This window comes from Ischnura elegans, chromosome 1 (assembly GCF_921293095.1).
Source record: "Ischnura elegans chromosome 1, ioIscEleg1.1, whole genome shotgun sequence".
Lineage (NCBI taxonomy): Eukaryota > Metazoa > Arthropoda > Insecta > Odonata > Coenagrionidae > Ischnura > Ischnura elegans.
In genome coordinates, this window is record NC_060246.1 from 72,287,894 (window position 1) to 72,308,100 (window position 20,207).

The 20,207-nt window shown below is 36.9% G+C and overlaps 1 protein-coding gene across 2 annotated transcripts; it reads right to left on the reverse strand.

Annotated features, from left to right (window-relative positions):
• Positions 1 to 539: 539 nt before the first annotated feature.
• On the reverse strand, positions 540 to 18,857 carry LOC124163313 (amyloid protein-binding protein 2). Of its 2 annotated transcripts, none has more exons than XM_046540136.1 (11): positions 18,693 to 18,857; positions 18,261 to 18,374; positions 16,512 to 16,650; positions 16,158 to 16,281; positions 12,634 to 12,802; positions 9,736 to 10,038; positions 7,918 to 8,042; positions 7,627 to 7,748; positions 3,755 to 3,897; positions 3,077 to 3,242; positions 540 to 2,912 (listed from the first exon to the last, which is right to left on the reverse strand). In XM_046540136.1, the coding sequence occupies exons 1-11, from the start codon at positions 18,825 to 18,827 to the stop codon at positions 2,605 to 2,607; spliced, it is 1,848 nt and encodes a 615-aa protein (XP_046396092.1). In that variant the 5' UTR covers positions 18,828 to 18,857; the 3' UTR covers positions 540 to 2,604. The 2 variants fall into 2 exon arrangements, with proteins under 2 accessions (XP_046396092.1, XP_046396089.1); XM_046540133.1 differs by having other exon boundaries at positions 7,615 to 7,748.
• Between the last annotated feature and the right edge of the window lie 1,350 nt (positions 18,858 to 20,207).

Here is a 20,207-nt window from a genome sequence, read left to right on the forward strand (position 1 = left end):
AAACTAAGCAAATAGCATTTCCTCTACACTAAGCAATTGATAGCTATAAATGCGGATATAACTTGAAAATAAGCTTTAAGGATAAGAAAGAAGTACATCATTGGGCATTCACTGTAACCCTGAGGTGGAAACCAGTTTTCTTCTCCTTCAAGGTCACAATAATATGAAGAGTGTAGGGGGCTATGGAGTCTTCGCTATAAATTTCCTTGACTTTCTTATTCTCTCATGAACAATGTAAATTAGAAAACATAATGATTTGATTTTAATCTGCAAAATAAAATTTGTCAAGTATCTCCTATTATTGAATACACTCCAAGAATAGCTTAGAAATACAATCAGCTACGATAGTGTGTCAGATCATGGACAGTACAAAAAATGACCTGCAATAAATCCTAGATTGAAACCTGGGGCTCCTATCACACCCATTCAATAACTAGATTGATTTTATTTTTATTTTTTCAGAACACGTTCAGCCATAGAGTACACAATACACCCTTACGCATGATGAAGGCATTGTGTATAAATAATGATGACAGTAATTATTTCCATACCTAAGAATTTTATTCCAAAGTATTCTTTAAAAATTGCAATCAACATAATTAAACAATCATTTTTATAAAAGACTATGAGCAGATTATGAACTTATAAAAATAAGCTTCGAGGAGAAATGCCCACAGACAAAAAATACGAAACAATTTTTAAAATAGCAAAATGGTTGAGAATTGAAACATTCCTTATGACTGCCATATACTTTCTTTCCATTTTATTTTGGTATATGACTAGGAATGAAAATAAGGATTCAATATTGAACCCATTCCATACTCCTTGTTGGCAAGAAGTGAAATGTTTTAGAAGATAGAAATGACAACTTTCTGGAGCTGCTTTCAGGAGCAACTAATTTGATCTTAGCTCACACATTGCTTTACAACCATAACTTTCAATTTAAAAAATTGTTTCCATGGACTAGCAAATCATCAAAGAAAATAAACTATGACATCTTGTAAGCATCTTAATTGGAGCTGATGAATAATTCACAGAAAACAATTTATTCTGTTAACTCAATAACCATGAATTTGGAATTTAAAATGCAATGTGGAAAACATACAAAAACATACACAAGAAACTTACACTCATTTAAACAGTAACAACCGATTTTTGAGCCTTGATCAAGCCACCTCGATATTTCCCAATAATATTCTTTTCTGAGCAGTGCTGGAGTTTTATACAATAGAAACAAAGCACCAGCTCATAAAATACTGAAAGCTGTGACTTTAACAGACTACATTCCAGCCATTGTCTTCATGTCATATTATGAAATGCATTGAAAACTGCAATACTTTACTAAAGCTTGAAATTAAAAAAGCAATACAAATATCTGGAATGGAACAATACTTATTATGACTCACTATGAGCAGAGCAAACATTGTCTTATTTCCATTTGACTATGTATAAATATTTCCTGAATGAACTACTCCCAATACAAAATCTTTTATAAAAGCTTAGTGTTTAAGTAATTAAACAGGTTAAGCTGTCTTTGGAAACACTTGTATACATGGGCAAAAGTAAGCATCTATCATATTGATACATGTCATCAAATTAATTAAAATGCAATCGGTGGTTTAACGTGTTCATGATAACAGAGCAATATTGATGTTCAATGACGCACAATGATAGCAATGAATATTTAATGACGAACATCCCTCGATAAATAAAAAAAGTACATGTTAGAATGAAATTTTTGTCCAAAATTTGGATTTCCTTTCGTTAAAAAAAAAAGACTTATTATATTAAAATAATTACATGAACAACCTGTCATAAGGAAACCTGAAAGAACATACTGGAACCATTTACTTAGGCTCTCAGTTAAACAAGATTAAAATAGTACAACTGAATGGCAGTTAACATAAAAATGCAGTACCTGTTACATTCTCTCATAATCAACACTCACTCAATAACCATTCACATAAACTAGATACAACTATCATGATAAACACACGCAAGATAAACTAAATATTTGAAACCATTGCTCGGCATGAAACTCACAAGCATGCACATAATAACGAAGAACTAAGGCTGTAGCCAAAAGTCAAAGAGGTTCAAACCCCTCCTAAAAAATATTTGGAGGTTCTTTCTAAGGCCTTGCGTAGAGCAACATATAGGAGTAATCAGATCCTTATTAAGATACATCATTATAAAACGAAAAGAAAAAATTATAATACATCTCAGGATAAATCCATTTTGGCTTTATACAAAATTACAAGAGCTTTTAAAGCTCCAAGCACTATAACTAAATCGCTTTAATCACATCCCATCAGAGGAAATGTGCTTCATGGTAAAAAAATGTCCTTCCTATTCACCATCCAAGCAAATAAAAAAAAAGAAATGCCACTGTGAGGAATCACTGCCATGATCTTTCGACTCGGATCAAAATTTCATTAGCTGAATTCAGTTTACCTTACAATGAATCCTTTCTTCTTTCAAACCAATCAAGGTTCCTGTAAAAACAAAGAACATATCCATTCATGTGACTTGCATTAATTACTTATGGAGCTTAGAAGAGTTTGGAGTCTTTTTTTTTGGAGGAGGTCTTCCTGAAGAAGTTTATCACTTTTCCTCAGCACCACTTTTAACAACAGCAGCTGAAGTCTCTGTCTTAGGAGATGATGATGCTCCCTGTTCCACAGGGACTTCAAAGAATCGAGCCACTACCTCAGCCAATGGCCTTGGCTGCTCAGTTGGATCAAGGGGAGGAACTTCTCTTCTTGCATTCAAGTCACGCAGCATCTTCCAATGGTTCAACACAAAGGTGTACTGTGCCACCTTTTCAACTTCTCCCAACTCAGTGTAAACATGCAGTAATCCTCGATAGTCATATTCTAACCCAGAATAGCTTTGGCCAAACAGTTTCTGCCCTGTTGGAGAAGTTATAACAAATATTAATACCACAGATTTTGGTTCTTTTGCACAAAGAGATGTTTGGAATAAAAGCACTGAAAAGACTTTTAGAGTTCTCACACTCAGCCTGGTGGCACATTTTTAGGCATCAAAAATAAAATCACAATTTGAAATATATTACCTATTGCAATAGATCTGTAGTATAATTCTTCAGCTTTACGGTACTGAAGCATGTGATAATTGTAGAGACTTGCCAAGTGACCAACAGATAGAGCAACTTCATAATCTTCAGGGCCCAAAAGTTGCTCTTTTATATCAATTGCTTTCAAATGCATAGTTTCTGCTTCCTGAAATCAAGGAATGGAAATGCATTCGTCGATAAGTATTTTATTCCTGATTTAAAATGTACGACACCACCAAGAGAAGTTAATGTCCTATTAAACAAATATCCATAACCACATAATACGTAGAGAAAAATACAGAAAAACATGAATGTGTTTAAAGACAATAACATACATTAAAATTGTTTTTAAGAGCTCAAAGGAATCCAAATAGGCAAATGGCCAAAAGGACTTCGGCCAATATAACAGCCACCAGGGATACAATGGGTTACAACTTCAAAACGAGCAGGAGGATAAGCCATTAAAGGTTTATCACTTTTTTAAGTTTATTCTTGACATGTCACATTTCATATGAAGGAGTGACTTGAATGGCAATGAATTATGAAACAATTATAAAATGCCCACTTTTGTCATAAAAAAGATATCAACCCCATAGGACATTGTTGGAGAAAATATGTTACTATTTAAAAGGTTTTGAACCACCATTCAGAATGTAAAATTCACTCTTAAATTATTACCTGAAATTTTTTCATGCTTTGATACAGACGACCTAAATTCCCGTAGTGCTTTGCTGTTTGGACATTCATTTCTCCAAATGCCAATTTTGCCAGTTTGAGAGCAGACAAATGGAGCTTTTCCGCAGCATCTAAAAGTTCTTTTTCTGAGGATATAACAGAAACACATACAAAATCACTGAGAGGAATGGCTATGCACACAGGAAATAGAAACTAAATTGATTGAAGCACAATAAACAAATAATGTCTCATCAAATGATTCCCAAGAAGAGCATATGCAATAACAAGTTTATGCAATTAAAGGGGGTAAAAATCCTGGACGAACATTACTTGTAGAATAATTTTTCTTGATTCATGCCTAATTCCCCAAGCCCAATTCATGCACCTATTAAAAGGATCACGTACTGCCTATCTACACTATGTCTTTTACATGCAATTGTTGGATTAGGCCTTTACATTATTTAGCTCCATTTCTAAAGGGTAATAATTAAAAACTTTGCATTCCACTGTGATTAAATATATTCACAAAAAATGAGAAGCAAAAGTGATAATTCTAAAAAATATTATGAAGATTATCCTAGCTGTACCAAATTATGAAATACTAATGAAGAAGGATATAAGTTGATAGCAGAGCAATATATTATGAGGCAAAATTGAGAACTAATACATATTTTAGCCATGAGCCATGTGATAGAATTCTCACAGGATGCACTTAGCTGGTGGACTAGACACACCTAACCCATGGGAATCCTGAGCGGAATTCACTTAAAGATGAAGAATTAAAAAAATAATGATAACAACATCATTAAATGATAGGTATTGACTACGCTAAAATAAAGTAATTAAATTAAATGCTAATTCTGTAAAGAATTAATGAGTGTCCGATAAAATGCACTATAATTATAGTATTCCATCGATTAAGGTATTTTTCCATCAGAGGCATAGCCAGGAGGGGAGGGGTTCGTTCGGGAGGGGTCCCAAACCAGAGGAGAAAAATTTTTGAAAAAAAAAAAAAAACAGGGTACTAAGTAGAGGGTTTTAAACTAATTTTAACACTTTTCATAATCGAAAAAAACTTCATTTTTCAAAGAAATCTTTAGTAAATTCATGATTTTTCAATATTTGGTTTTCTTTTGTAATGAAAAGTAATGGTGCTTTTATATTTTGCGGGTAGGGAGTAAGGTTCTAGACCTCCCGGATCCTTCCCTCGCTAACCCATTGGTTTCCATGGAGTACAAGAACCATTCTGGGAGCCTCCCATTCTCCCTCCCATCACCCACCTCCCGGATCACATGGCTCCTCCCATCACCCATTGCCTCTGTGTCCCATGGTTTCTTTATCCTTCTGGTGCCAATGTAGCCAATTGACTTCTCCGTCGCTTTGACTATTCCCGTTTTAATATTATCCCACCCATCCTCTACAGTCTGTGTACTGACAATTTCTTAGATACTATTGTCCACTAGTTCCTGATATTCTCTCCTCACAGTCCCCTTCAGCGCTTCTACATTCCATTTCTTCCAGCATTGCCTTCTTCAATTCACTGGAAGGCCTACCTCGCATTCCTAGTCCAAAATCTCCTATTTCATGTCCAACCCTCCCTTCCCCGACTGATGTATTCCAGACCCTGTCACTACTAGATTTTTCTTACCCGGGGTTTCTCTAATCATTTCCTCAAGCTGTTCATACATCTCATCTTCAGAATCCTATCGCTCACCTAGTCTATACCTAACACATGCTTACCCATCTTCCCGTTTAATACTAAAGTTACCCTTGGCTGACTTTCCTCCCCACCACTATAAATAACCTATACTCATCACTCCAATAGTCCCCACCATCCTTCCACTTCACTTTGCATAATCCTAAGATATCTATCCTCCCTTTATCCATTTCCCTTTTGATATTTTCTAACTTCTCTGCCCTCATCATTGTCCTCATATATTTATAGCCAACTTCTTCTTCTCCATCTTCTTGGTCTTCTTTTCTTCTTTCTTCATTGCTGCTGCTGATGATGATGATGATGATAAGTCTCTGCAAGGATTTTGCATGTTGACAACCCCGGGGGCCTTGCTGCCATGAATGACACCCACCCTTTGCAGACAGATCCCATTCGATGATGAGTCTCCATGGCTCATTTGGTTGAACTCCATGTTTTCAGGGAATAGATATTTGGTAAGGTTTCCCACTTCCATTACTGCAGCTTTTTTTTTTACTTGACACCATCATGTGGACTACCTTTCATCTGGCTCCTATCCTTTGACCTATCTGGCACGAGTTGCCCTACCGGGAACAATTTAGAGTGGCCCTACCAGGAATAATTTAGAATTAATCCTGCCAGTACAGCTCTAGGGGCCATTGGAACTCACAAGCCTTTCCACCGCAATAAGGTTGTAGTCCAAGGGAAATGGATAAATTACATAGAAATACATTAAAATTTTTGCAATTATTAATTAAACTAAGCCTAGGAAATATGATTTCTGTAGAAATAAAATTAACCCCGCATTTACATTTATCCATCCCCTAAGCCCATAAGTAACACAAACAAATTAATCCAATACCATGGGAGTAGTTCCCAGATAAACTGAGCAAACTTTCTATTTCTACATCAAGGAAAATAATAAACAGCAGACTCCCAATTATCGGGGTGTGGCTTATCCGTGTAGCGGATTATCCGTGCATGAGTTCATACTCCTTTGATGTTTACCACGATCTTTTTAAAAAGCTATAAATAGGATTCAAAAGCAGCAGGATACTTGCATTTTAATGCATGGCAACACCAGACCTCTTATTTCCATTAAAATTCCCAATTCGTAAAATGGAATTATTTTATTTACTTGCCGACAAGGAATGTTTCAAATTTACTTGGACGTCTGATCTAGCATTGCAGGCGACAATCAGTGGCGGGAAAAAACTCTAAGAATGATTTTCGAAGATTCTTTGAATGGTAAATGAGTTGTAAATGAAAAATGTTATCTGTGATCATTATATGCATCTTTCATAATGCAAACACGCAATTATTGCCCTGGACAGGCATACAGTTGAATGCGACCCAAGGGAACCGGAGATTTCGTTGCACTCGGGCATGTTTACACTGTGACTAGTTAAGGTCAATCTGGAGAGTAGGGGAATAGAAGAAGTGAAGGCAGAGAGGGAAGAGCAAGTAGAGATAGCATGAATCATAGCCAGGCACTTGTTTGCCTAGACAGTTTGCCTTAAGCCCTGGTTTCCCATAACGACTGCTGGGCGATGGGGTGATCGTATACCAGCTGCCATCACGGGAGTACCGTGTTCCTGTTTTCCAAGCATAGCACTGCGTGATCATGCTTGGTGATCACAGATCTGCGTCTCAGGCAACTTGCGCAAGAAGCAAATACACGGCGTGGTTCCTGACAGTGTAGTTTCCGACGTTGTGCAAGGCTTTTGATGCATTCATGCAAACCACGTTTCTGAATCCATGACCTCGCAGTCATGGTTGCATGGTTTTCGGAAACTAGGTATTACACGGAGCAATAAGAATACAAGAGCAATCACATTATCGGCGCAAAAAAGATGGCAGTCGGGATAAGAAAGTTGCTCATGATTCCCGAAAGCAATCTAAAATAACATAAAATGTGCATAGATGATAATAGATCATTTAATTTTGGTATATGGTGAAAATTACAAGAAATTAAAGTGAAAATTTGGATTATTTGTGTTTTGCGATTATTCGTGCCTCCTCTCCCCATCATTAGCCCGGATAATCGGGAGTATTCCGCAGTTGAAATGAACAAACTACAACAGTGCATAAATTTCATAATAATCTGAATGATCTACTTCAAAGAAAGTGACTCACAAAGAAACATTACTTCCGTTAACATGCAAAATACCTGTATCATTACCCATGCTGTCGATTGCAATTTCCTCAAGAATCAAAGCCTTGACCCTCTGTGATGATGCAAGAAGTAAGTGCTCCCTTGGAAGTAGTTCCTTCATGATGTTAATTGCACGCTCTGCATGATCTCTGTTGATGAGAGCATTATAACAATATGTAGTGAAGCAGTGAAACAGAGAAATTTGAACTAATTTGAAGACATGTTACGCACAACTTGCTACTTCCATTTAAATTACCTCTAAAAGGGAGTGTTTAACTTAAATAGAAGGAAAATTCAAAATAAAAAATGTCTCAATACCTGGCTTCAACAAATCTCCCTGAGCTATACTCATGAACGTATAGTGCATAAGCAAGATCTTCATGGGCACTTGCAACGTGAATATTCCATTTACCAAATACAGACAACCTGATATCCAGAGCAGTCTGAAAAAAATGTAACATTGATTATGTATCATGGCAACAATATGCATTTAGGTCTCCACAATAAAGATTTAAAACTGAATGATAAAGTCTATTATTGAAAAAATTAATGAGTCAAGTAATAATATGTCCATAAACTTGAAAACATTAATGCCAACTGACATAATCACTTTATGTGTAGTTAGACTTCTTTAACTTCACCTTTGCTGTTGTTTGGTTTACCCAGTAGGAGTTGCCTATGGCAGAATTCCAATCCACTTTGGCGTACAAAATGCGTGCTTAAATTTCTTCAGTTTACAGAAGTGAAACAATGTTTTTTCACTTCAGGCATAATTAACAACAAAATGTGGTACAGCTGAAGGCTTACTATGGAACTGTTGCAGCCTTACAAAATAAAACATGGCAGATGCAGGCAAAATGGCTACCTAGTTTAGACAAGATTGTGTACTCTTAACCCTTCAATGTTAAATGTTTTCATTGAGAAAGCTATAAATGCAATAAAAGAGGAAGTGCCAGGTGTAAATGTCCAAGATGAAAAAATTAGCAAGCTGCAATTATGCCAATGAATTATCAGTCATATCGGAGATAGATAGGGTTCAAGGAAAATTCCAACAAATATGGATAGGAGAATGGCCGACTAAAAGCTGAAAATCAATTCAAATAAAATCAAGATGTCAGTCTGCAGCAAAAGAGAAGAAGCAAAGAACAATGTCAGCCAGGAAACCAAAAACTAGAGAAGGTGAAGGTATACTGAATGGGTATCCAAGTGAACAGCGATGGATGAAGCAAAGAGGAAACAGTCAATAGAATAGCCAAAGAAATGGCTATCCTCAAAAAGAGGGATCTACTGACATTCTACTCACAAAAAGAGGGATTATAAGCATTGAATAAATGCAGCAATTTATAAGGACTTGCATTTGGAGCCTCAAAATGATAGTGAGGCATGGATGATACTGCAGCAAATAAGTCAAGGTTGAAAGCTTTTTGGTGTTATGCTTATGTTAAACAAAAATGATAGTGAGTCATTTTAGAAGATTTCTGGTTAAAGAAGTCATGTTTCTCGAATGTCACATAAGACTTCTTTGCCAATTACTTTCAAGCAAGACATTTTTTTAGGATTTCCCCACAAAACAGTGATCTTTTCGTCCTAAAACAAACTGTTTCCAAACGAATGCATCCAGTTTAGAGTGGAACCACTATAAATGGACACCCAAACACACGAGGTGGGGGGGGGGGGGGAGGTCAAATCGTAGACACTAACAGAGCTTCCGAGAATGGTGCCCGCAGTCAGGCCCATGGGGTAAATTTTTTTTGTTAGTCTATTAATTCCAGTTACTGTTACAACTACATAAACAATACAGTTCCATTCTCACTTTCATTGGGACATATTTCACTCAGAGGCACTTTAAAAAATATGCTACTGAGTGAAAGGCAATATTATATGGTTTCATTTGATTATATCTTTTGGAATCCAACAGGATTTGTAACAAGGGTAAAGTTTTGTTTTAATATTATAAATGCTATAGCTCGATTGAGAATGATAAAATTATGTCAATAGTATATTGAGTTTCGTATTAAAAAATAATATCAGTTCTCACATTAGGTACTATAAATGTGACGAAAAAAACTAAAACCTGAAATTATTTAAAAATAAAATAACATGCCTAATAAAAACCATATGAATGTTGATTCATACCTTGTACACATGAACACTATGTGCAATTGAGTCAAAGTTTAAGAGATAAAATCCATAGTCCAGAAGACTGTCTGAATATTTGGGGTGATCACTTCCAAATACTTCCCGTGCAACATACACTGCTTCCTTTATCAATAATTCTGCTCGAGCAAATTCTCTCTTTACTACACAGGCTTTGGCGGCTTGCCGGAGAACATCAACTGTTACCCGTGTTGGGAGGTGATGATGCTGACAGCGACAAGGTGACACCTGACACGATGAGTTAGCCACTTCCTTAAGAGCCATTACACTCCACCGATATGCCTGCAATAATGCAAAAACATAGGTAATAAATTATTGCAAAACCACAAAACCGTGAGATCAGGACCCTCCTTCAGAAAAATATCCCAAAATAAGCAACCAAAGATGCTTTCCAAGACATTTGACTGCAATATTTTCAACCAAAATATTAAAATCCCCACATAGCAAACCTTAAATAGCAAAATTTAATGAAACCCTCCTCATAATAACATCACAGTCCTGGTCCCAGGCCAAGTGTTATTTATGGAGAAAGAGCTCCACTAAAAAAACCTGAATAATTTCTATCCTTTCTATAATCAAGACCAAATGTAGGTTCCAAATATGACCTTTCAACAGCGAAATTATTAACTCAGAAATTATTTACCATGTGTTCGCTTACATGCAATTTTACATTATCCTCAGAGTTTCACTTTATGTGACCTCCTGTCTTACTTTCACACATCTGGTAGGGTTTATCTCAACCTGTGCAGCTTATTGGAAGCAAGAATGCCAACGTGGCCTACAATACTTTCTAATTCATCATCTTTCAGCTTTTCATGGAAATCGAACCTGGCAGGGGCTAACAGTGTTTGCAGGCATTTAATCATTTTTTTATCACTAATTAATTATGATTTAGGGACTGAAAATGTATAATCCAAAGATATGTAGCAGTGTGGTCAGAGAAAAAATGTTGTTGTGTGAAAAGAATGCTCAATCGGTTACATACTTTGATTGCTTGAGGCTGTCAACCGGGAATTGCACAGTGGCACAGTGTAACCTCTAGTTTTTCAAAATAATTTTAAATGATGTTTACAGTAATTTTTTGATGCTAAAAATTATATTTGATTGAATGTTATTTGATGTTTAGACACAGGAGCTTATAGGGGATAGTTGAGAAAAAAAGAGAAAAAGGAGGAAGCAAAAACAGCTGAGAGGGAATTTGTACACAAAAAATTTATTGTACTGTGGAAATAAAGTAAAAAAAAACATGATTCTGAAATTACAACAGAAATGCCTAAATGAATCCATTTCCACAATTTTCTTGAGGAAGGAGGGGGAATCTCTAGGTATTCAATACTTTCCCAGGCAGTGCATCTGGTTAGGTGGAGAGAAGTGGAATTCTTAAACTGTGACAGAATTGGGAGTAACCTGAAAAAAAATTTCTGTAATTTTGTCATCTGTGTTGCATAAACTCTAAGATGTTGGGTGGCAACACGCCTTAGTTAGGGATGGGAGGAATGGAAATGAAATAGATTTAGGTATGTGAAATGACAGGGGAGGACTAGGAATGTGAAACAAGAGGGGAGAGGAAGCAGTAGAATTTTGAACAAGAAACAAGTTGTTCATCACAAAGACATGGTTAAATCATCATATAGAGCAGAGGTACACATGGAAGAGTCCAAATGATACAGAGAGATACCAGATACACTACATCATGGTAAGACAGAGGTTTAGAAATAGTGTAATAACCCCACCCAGATTCGCTGAGGCAAATGTGGATTCAGGACACAAACTAGTTCTTATGAAATGCAATGTATGACTCAAAAGAATGAGGAAAGTCAGACAGGATAGGAAATGGAATGTAGAAGCTCTGCAGGGGACTCTGAGGAGACAATAGTACAGTGGAAGCCCGGTTTTGCAAGTACGGCATTTTGCGAGAATCACGTTTTTGCCAGTGATAGTCTTTGTACCGTCAAATGGCCTATGTTTAACATGTAAAATAAATCGGATTTAGCAAGGTCAAAAAGCTCCTCTGTGTACACTCGGCTTTACGACAGATATTTCTCAAGGGCGATACCTCATGGCCTCGGTTTTACAGTAGAGCACTCTACTGTATCTGGGGGATTGGAGATAGGCAGACTAGAGAGGAAGGGTGTGATATGATTACAACAGGAATAGTCAAAGCGGTTAAGAAGCCAATTGTCTATATTGAGAGGAGGAAGATGGATGAAGTGCTAGACATGGTGGGTGAGGCGGGAGGGCTTCTTGATGAGATGAGGAGACATAAGGTTAGGATGGAGAGGGGGGAAGGAAAGTTGAAAATAGTGCGAAGAGGGTAATGAATGTTGTGTGAATGAGAAAGAGGAAAGAAGAGTATTTTTAGAAAAAATGAAAGGGAATAGGCCTCCTTGTGAATTGAAGAGGGAGTCCATAAATGGAGGGGATACTGCCAGAATACTTTGTAAATAATCCATGCAAACCTACCTTAATTGTTATAATACTTCAATAATAATAATAACAATACTTCAGCAGTCAGAGTATCTAATCACTTTTAAGAATGCACCGTTAGGAGTCCACTGCAGGGGCTGTATTAGTGGCTCACTTTGTCAATCTGCATGAAAGCTTTCATCATCCTGTGACAATGCAACCCACAAAACACATTCATATGATGAACAGCCTCAAAACAAAATAGTCATTTCCCAGTCCCGTCGACTTTGTTAACGGAGGTTTTACTATGACTATACTTTACTGAATTTTCAGATAAAATAAATGTCGTCCACGAAAAGTTGCTGAACTTAAAATTATTATTTCTCCATATAAACAATAGTACTGCATTTAAAATAATACATATTCTGATACAAGAGAAGCGCTTCAGAGGAAAACAAAATGAAAGTTTACCTCATCATACTGACTCCTGATGAAATAGAGAACTGAAAACTCTGCATACAATCCAGCAAGATTAGCTTCTTCCCCAGCATCTTGCAAACATTTCAGAATGTTTAAAGCATAATTGTGTGTTTCATCTGCTTCATCAAAATGACAGAATGCCGTCTGTACATGAAGGAGCCTGTAAGGATTAATTTAAAAAATTAGAATTTCTATATTTCTTTTAGAATCTTCAAAAAAATATTTGAAGACATGCAAAACATACATAAGAAAGCATAGAACACAAGGAAAAGACTTTGGTGTAAAAATATCGTGGTCAAATTTTCTACAAATTTTATGCATAGGCCAAGAAAGACATCTTGTTGTTAATTCCAGAAAAGAATACAGAAAAAGATATTTTTGCAATGGTTTCAAATTTTTTTGATTGTTTGCAAGTTGAGACATTTTCAACAACATATTTCAACAGCAATGAGTAATCTGCAACATTTCATTACAGTTTTCCTCACCTAATGATAACTTCATAAAATTAAAAATAGATATCACAGAAGCTTGGCAAGGTTAGAATTAGTTCACTTTATGTTTGCGAGTGAGCTGGTGTGGCTAAAGTAAGTGGAGGTGAGAGGAGGGAAGTTTTTTGACACATGGCTTTCCCTTTACCAATCACCAGACAGCAGGCATGGCCTAACACTCCAAAAATTCAGTCTGTCTCAGACCTTCACAGTGACACTGCTAGCAGTGTGGCCAAACCTCAACATTCTCTTGGTGCTCTTCTTCCATTCATACCCAACTCTTTTCCATATTCTTCCATTCCAATCACTTTTTCCTAACCTCTTCTGAACAATTTTGCTCACCTTTTCAATTGGTTTCAGCACCAACTCTATTCCCTCTCTGCACTTTTCTGATCACTTTCACACCAAACGGTAACATTTTTTCTCTACTCCATATTTACTTTTGGGTATTACAACCCATATAGTTTGGGGTACCTCCTATTCAGAAGAGTACCCTCTGAGAGTGCTGATTAGATGCGCGAGGAGAAGAAAGTATATATTCTGCTTCGCATAGACGAGAAGAAAATAGTGTATTATGTGGGTTGTGTGTGTCCATTACGCAGAATAATAGGGTGGTTTCCTATTATTTTTTTATTGCCTTAATCGAATGATTATCACTCCTGGAGTACGTATTTCACGCTTTTAGATTTTTAAATGACAATATCTATTTTTCGCGATTAAATGAAAAGTGAAAATTTTCAAGCGCGCGAAAACGCGACGCTCAAGTATGAATGCCGGGAAATATCTCCGTACGTCGTATTTCTGGTTCCCCTTCCCGCCCGGTGAGGTGACCTTGAGGCGAGGCTTAGCGCTGATACGTCACAGGCGGCCAGCGGGTAGCTGAGTACCTTGCTGAATGGTAGCGCTTGGCTTAAAAAAGGTTTATTAATACCTTATCAAACGAAGAAAACTTTCCAACCTTAGCCAGTTTTAGTAGGTGATTACTAAGACATGTTTCCCTGAGCTCTGTGCCTCATGCATGCATTGGTAACCTCAGACGATGTATAACTCCTATCCTCTCGTGTAGAAACTAGGTCCCTGTGACGTCACGTGGAGTGAAATCGCATGGGCGCCAATCTGGCCTTTTTCAAATGAGGATAAAATTTGACCCTTGCCATTCGTCTAAACCGGTATTTCAAAAACCAAATAATTTGTGTATTATGAATACACTAATGGTGGGTAACGAATCGCAATCAATGCCTTTCGTTTTCTTTGATGAAGGAAACTACCCTATTGCTCAGGGAGGATTTAAAAAAGAAAGAGCCAGAGACATTGTTATGGAAGCTATCATAATACATCTTGCCGAATATGACTCTGAAGAAGAAGAAACTGATTGGAGTGAAGACGAGGATGATGATTTATCAGCCATGCCACAAGTCAGTTTCATAGTAAATGATTTTTAAAAAATACCCCCATTGGTTACTCCTTTTTCCAATTTTTATCTATCCTCAACCTCCACGAATCCCCTTGCACATGCACTTTCCCAGAAACGTGTTCATCAGCATCTTTCACCTCAGTATTGGTTTCACCAAGGGTACTGCATCCGGTGTGGTAGCTGTCAATGTCCTTTGGGCCCGCATTGAATGTGTTAATGAGTAGGTATATTGTCTCGGCAGCGGGCCCGAAATACCTGCAACCACGCATGACTCACACATTTTTAGTAACAAACAAGGGCAGCTATGTACATTTGGCAATGCCGAGTTCAATCTAACTTTCTCTCTCAGTGCTACCCGTCCCCAACCAGCCCTACAAGTGTGTCCGGGATCTCATGAGAGCTCACCCAGAAAATAAAGTGAACAGATTTTAATGGCACAGCACGTTGTTTCATTGGGTAGAAATATCCATTGAGGATGGATGATACAACCCAACAACAGAAAAGCATGAAGATTTTTTTGTAATGCGATGGCAGAGAATATTAGTGTCACATAAATTATAGATTCTCTTCCCTATCAACCAGCAGCAGCCACATTAGGAAAATCCCGAATTCAAAATAATCCCCATAAAAGCAAAATACATATAAAACAAATTTTCCTCAGTAATCACAGATATCATGCATTCTCCCATTAACTACAATACTTTTAAATGAAAAAGTAAAGCAATATTCTAAAAAAAAGAGCATCATCATCTCATTGCTGTTGTTTGAGTCTTTCCAATATGCCTGCTACATGGAGAACCATTAAAGTGAGCAAAAACCAGTGTTGCAAGCAATCCCAAAGCTGCCATATGGTTTATATTTGTCCGACTTTCCTAATGGGCTTTTGTTTTCAACCATTTCTCAACCAATATTATAACCAAATGGTTCATCTCAATTAAAGTTTAATTTGTGAAATTAAACAAGAAAAACAATGATAGGCAAAAATAATCACTAAACTTGTGGAACAGAGAGAAAATTTAAAAAATCGACTGCAGTTTTATAGTAAACTGCTTTTAGTTAGTTTAAAGTATACCTGGACTAGCCGCGGTGATAACTCTTACGGGAGTCACCCGCAATGCACAATTGTGCGAAAGATCCACAGAGAAAAAATCATTCCACAAAATATCCACAAGGAAGAATGACGCCTCGGAAGCTTAACTGGCTAAAGCACTCGACCGGAAATCGGGGGATCCGGGTTCGTATCCCGGTCAAGGCGAATGATTTTTTCTCTGTGGATCTTTCGCACTGCTTTTAGTTTTAAGAATAAAATGTTCATGATAAAATTACATGGAAAAATGGAGTCGAAGATAAATATGCCACATCAACAGATCAAGAGCTGGAATGGCTATCTCAAAATTCCATGATTGGCAGTCAGGAGGCAGGTGATAAATGAAGCTAAGAATACTAAATTAAAATATACCATGGCATTCCTTAGCACAAGAAAACTGAATGATGTATTAAGGATAACAAGTGATCATTCTTCATTCCATCTGACAGATCTGGAGGGTGTTTCAGCCTTAAGAAGTAAGGTAAAAAAATATTTAAAAAGTAAGAATGAATAATGGAAGACCCACTTGTGACTGCATTCTAGAGACCTCCTCCAATATTTAGGTCCTTCACCTGCTTGACAGAGGTCTTGACAACTCAATAGCACTTTCTCACTCTCCGAAAACCAGCCAGCATCACTCAGAAATCCACCTGAATGGAAAACATTCATTACAAAACTGATAATTTCTTGAGAGCCCAAAACTTCATATAAACAGCACAAGTAAAATATTGAACACCAACTCGTCATCACAAGCATGAGGAAATAAAATATATATAATGCATAATCTTATAATATTAAATCACCCATAAATGTCATGAAATAAATTCCATTTAAAACTATCTATCAAAAAATAAAAATAAAAAAATTGTTAAAAGCATACCTAATCTCAATCCCAAGTCGATTAATCTTTCATGAAATGCACGAGAACTAGCCGAAAGTGATGCCAAAGCCTGAGTGCATCTTCTACTGTAAGAAGCAGTCAACTCCTTGGCAACTTTAGTTCCATGGTCCATAAGAGACTGAAAAAAATTGAGGTTAAAATTATTAGCACACCTACCTCCATTTGCATATGTCCTAAAGATTAAGTGCATGAACACACTTGCAAACCCACAAATGAAACATAAACATATAACCACAAAAGAAAGATTTATATATTACATTTTGCAAATCACCCATGCCTGTCCCCCCTCCGACATTGGCTTACCTCAATTTTTATTTCAATTGGTTAGGCCAATTCCCTTTCATCTCATATATAAATCCTACTCTCTTCCTCTCCTTTTCTAGCTTGCCTAATGTTATTACCCTGACAAAGTTTTAAAAATCCCCTCCGCAGCTTTCTCTATTCAGACCCTAAGTCTTCTACGAATCTCATCTAGAAGTTTCCATTCCTCATCCCTCTTCACTTCAACTCAATCCATCTCCAATCACCTACACATTCTTTCACGCCAACATATTGAACTTCTCCAGTCTTTTCTCATCATCTTCCCTGAGGATTGACATTTCTGCTTCGTCACCTGCTGCTTTTCACATCAGATTGTCACTAGCCTTTTATTTACCAGCTCTAACATGCTGATCTTTCCATCAACTCTTTCCTATTTCATTTCACATTTTCAAATTAATCATCCCATAATCTTTCGTCTAGTTTAAAATCCATAATTGTACATATGTCACTTTAGAAAACCATCTTTATTTATAATATATCGAACTTCTCCATGAACTCATCCAGAGATGGTACTTCATCATTTAAGTATGCAGTCTATTGCATCATTCCGTGTGACTGATAAAGTTGAATTGACATTTCCACCAAAGACTTGCTGAATTTACCTGAGCTAATTTTGAAAAGACTGAGAATGATTTATATATGTATACTAAAAATTTGCTCACAACCCACCAAAATTGCAGGTCAAGATTTTAATAAGGGATGGAAATATCTGCCTGCAACATTACTAAACGAAACGCCCAGGAGACAGCTGCAAAGCTGGGAACTGCGGAAAACAACAACGAGAAATATACTTGGACTTGGACTGGATGGAAATATTTCTAAGCTGAAAAGAGGTTTTCAAATATAATTAACTTTCGGGTGCGACTGAAAAAGTGGCACTATTATAGAAATTGAGGGCATCCATGTTTTAGGGATAAATTTTCGTACCATAATTGTAATGAGTAGCCAGACAAGAATAACAAAAACTTAAATATAACCTAATACTATCTTGCAACATTAGTGTAAACCCATAAAAGCATTATTGTAAGAACGAGATGTAAAGGTTGAAAATTCACAGTTAACACTTTCTTCAATCAAGTTTTCCTTTGGTATAAATTGATTATTTACGTTTAGACGCATAATAAAGATACGAGGTCTGTGTTGTTCACAATGACAACCGAGCAGTAGGTATCAGTAATAGAACGATTTATTTAAAATAAGTCCCGAAGAAAAACATGTCAATCACTATTATTCACCGTTGAAACTTTTCTCAACAACTACATTGGTAACATTCAAATTGTTTTCTCCTCCCAAGTGGTCATGAAGTTTCCAGTGTGTTACAAAAAAGACAAGGCAAACATAAAAAGTTGCGGCTGACAACAAAGGCAAGCAGAAATTTCAGAATGAAGGTATGTAAAAAAAACAAACCTGAAAACTATGGAGCAGCAAGAGCCGCTTGCTTCTGACTTTCAACATTTGTGCGAATACATCTAAGTCACTGAACTCGACTCCAAGTTGGCACAGTCTATCTTCTTCATAAAGCTTATTTCATGAAATGCAGATACAAGAGACATTAATAATTGAAGCAAAAAAATACCAACATCAAGAGGCTATAAAACAAAAGGTTATCCATCACTACATAAAATGTTTATTAATAATATGCTCAATTCTCAATTGTCCAAAACTAAGACAATAATGGTTAACATATCGTTAAAATAAGCACGAAATTACATAATTTTGATTTTGGCTAAATCTTCGTTTAAAGAGAAATTATATCAAAACAATCCATGAAAATAATAACAAGACGAACAGCGAATGGGTACACACACTTGCATGCCATTAGGTACATAGTCGTCATACCTTGTAATAAATATCAAATTGAACATTTTCTGGGAGAGTTCTTAGCTCTTTTCTGACGCAAATATAATTTTCGACGACGGCAGATACGGCAGCTTTGTACAGCGAATTTGGCACTTTCGATGACACCGAAGCCATTTTGACGCACTTTCTTTTGTCACAGCCAGCTGATGCGCTGCTGCGACCTGGCATCTTAAATAAACAAAATCAATTAAATGGCTGATCAGCTGAAGTATTCTGTGATTTACCACTGGGCAGTGATTGTAAATTGGGTATAAAGGAGCTTAAGGAATTATTTTTGCAGTGACTTATTGGGGCAAATGATATGTGAAAGACCTCGTAGTTGGGAATCCTTGACCTCCTTATATTGGCACTGCCTGCTCTCAAAATGAAAATTCCATTGCTTTAACATTCAATCTATTCTGCAGAAGAATTTGTTTTGACCTCAGTTGGGAAAGGCACATTTATATTCTTTTATAGGAAGCACGATTCAGGGCTAGTCGCCCAACAAGTTGTTTCTTTCATAAATGATTGTCATGCCGCCACTTAATCATTAGAGTATGTATTGCTGTCCACATAAGCCCTTGTATTTTATTATAATCCGTTTTAATTACATGTCATGACTAAAAAAGACTTCTTTGATCCATACACCGGCCAAACGCTTTCAATTTTACGAATCGGTTGTTGATATGCATGTTTTAGGCCTTAATTTTTCCATCATCCAATTTCTTCCCTATAAATCGGTGTAATTCCCTTGAATAAAGGATGTCTTTATTAACTTATAGTATTATGGGTTTTGTGATGAAATTATTCCTAGCCAAGATTTGTCATATATAGGCAGGGGTTGATCCAGACATGATTCAGGAGGTGGGGGGACACTTTCCCCCCACCTTCTTTAATCTCCTTCCCTATTGTCAAGTCCTTAATACTCCTACCTGATGATCATTCCAAATTCCATCACCCCTTGATCAATATTAATCCCCACTTTTAGAGCTTGAACTCCCTCAAGAAATTCCAAGATGAGATCTGTTGATAATTAATCCAGCATTATTTTAAATATTACTAACGTATTATTGTGGTGAGCGGAGTATGCATCTCAAGGAGGGAAAAGAGGCATGATGGCACTTTCCCCTTTTGGCACTCTTTAGTCCGTACGTGGATCCAAGGGTGATTTTCTGGAATTCAGACATACTCCTTTTGACCCCTGCACTCCTTTCTCCTGTGCACGGGCAGAACATCTGACTTACAGTGAGCACTTTGCTATCCTTCCGGGACCACTCTGGACCTCGACACCCCCTCTGGGAGATTGTCATGGCCCCCAAATCTCCGGGGACTCTTTAGGACCCCAAACCTTCTGCCACCTCCTTGGACCCCTGAACTTCTGCTTCCTCCAAAGACTGTCACGGACTCCAAACCCTATACTTAACGCCCCTTGCGGAAAAGTATCTTTCCACAGTCTCCCTCATCACATTGCGTAAGAGCCTCAAGTCTTCCCTATGATACATGTGATTGTAAATC

Excerpts from the sequence above, each read along its gene's own strand:
- LOC124163313 (XM_046540133.1), bottom strand. The coding sequence starts at position 18,827 with ATGGCTTCGGTGTCATCGAAAGTGCCAAATTCGCTGTACAAAGCTGCC. Across the intron at positions 18,375-18,692 it reads AATTTGATATTTATTACAAG|CTTTATGAAGAAGATAGACT; the intron begins GTATGACGACTA and ends TCATGAAATAAG. Across the intron at positions 2,913-3,076 it reads CTACAGATCTATTGCAATAG|GGCAGAAACTGTTTGGCCAA; the intron begins GTAATATATTTC and ends CTTCTCCAACAG.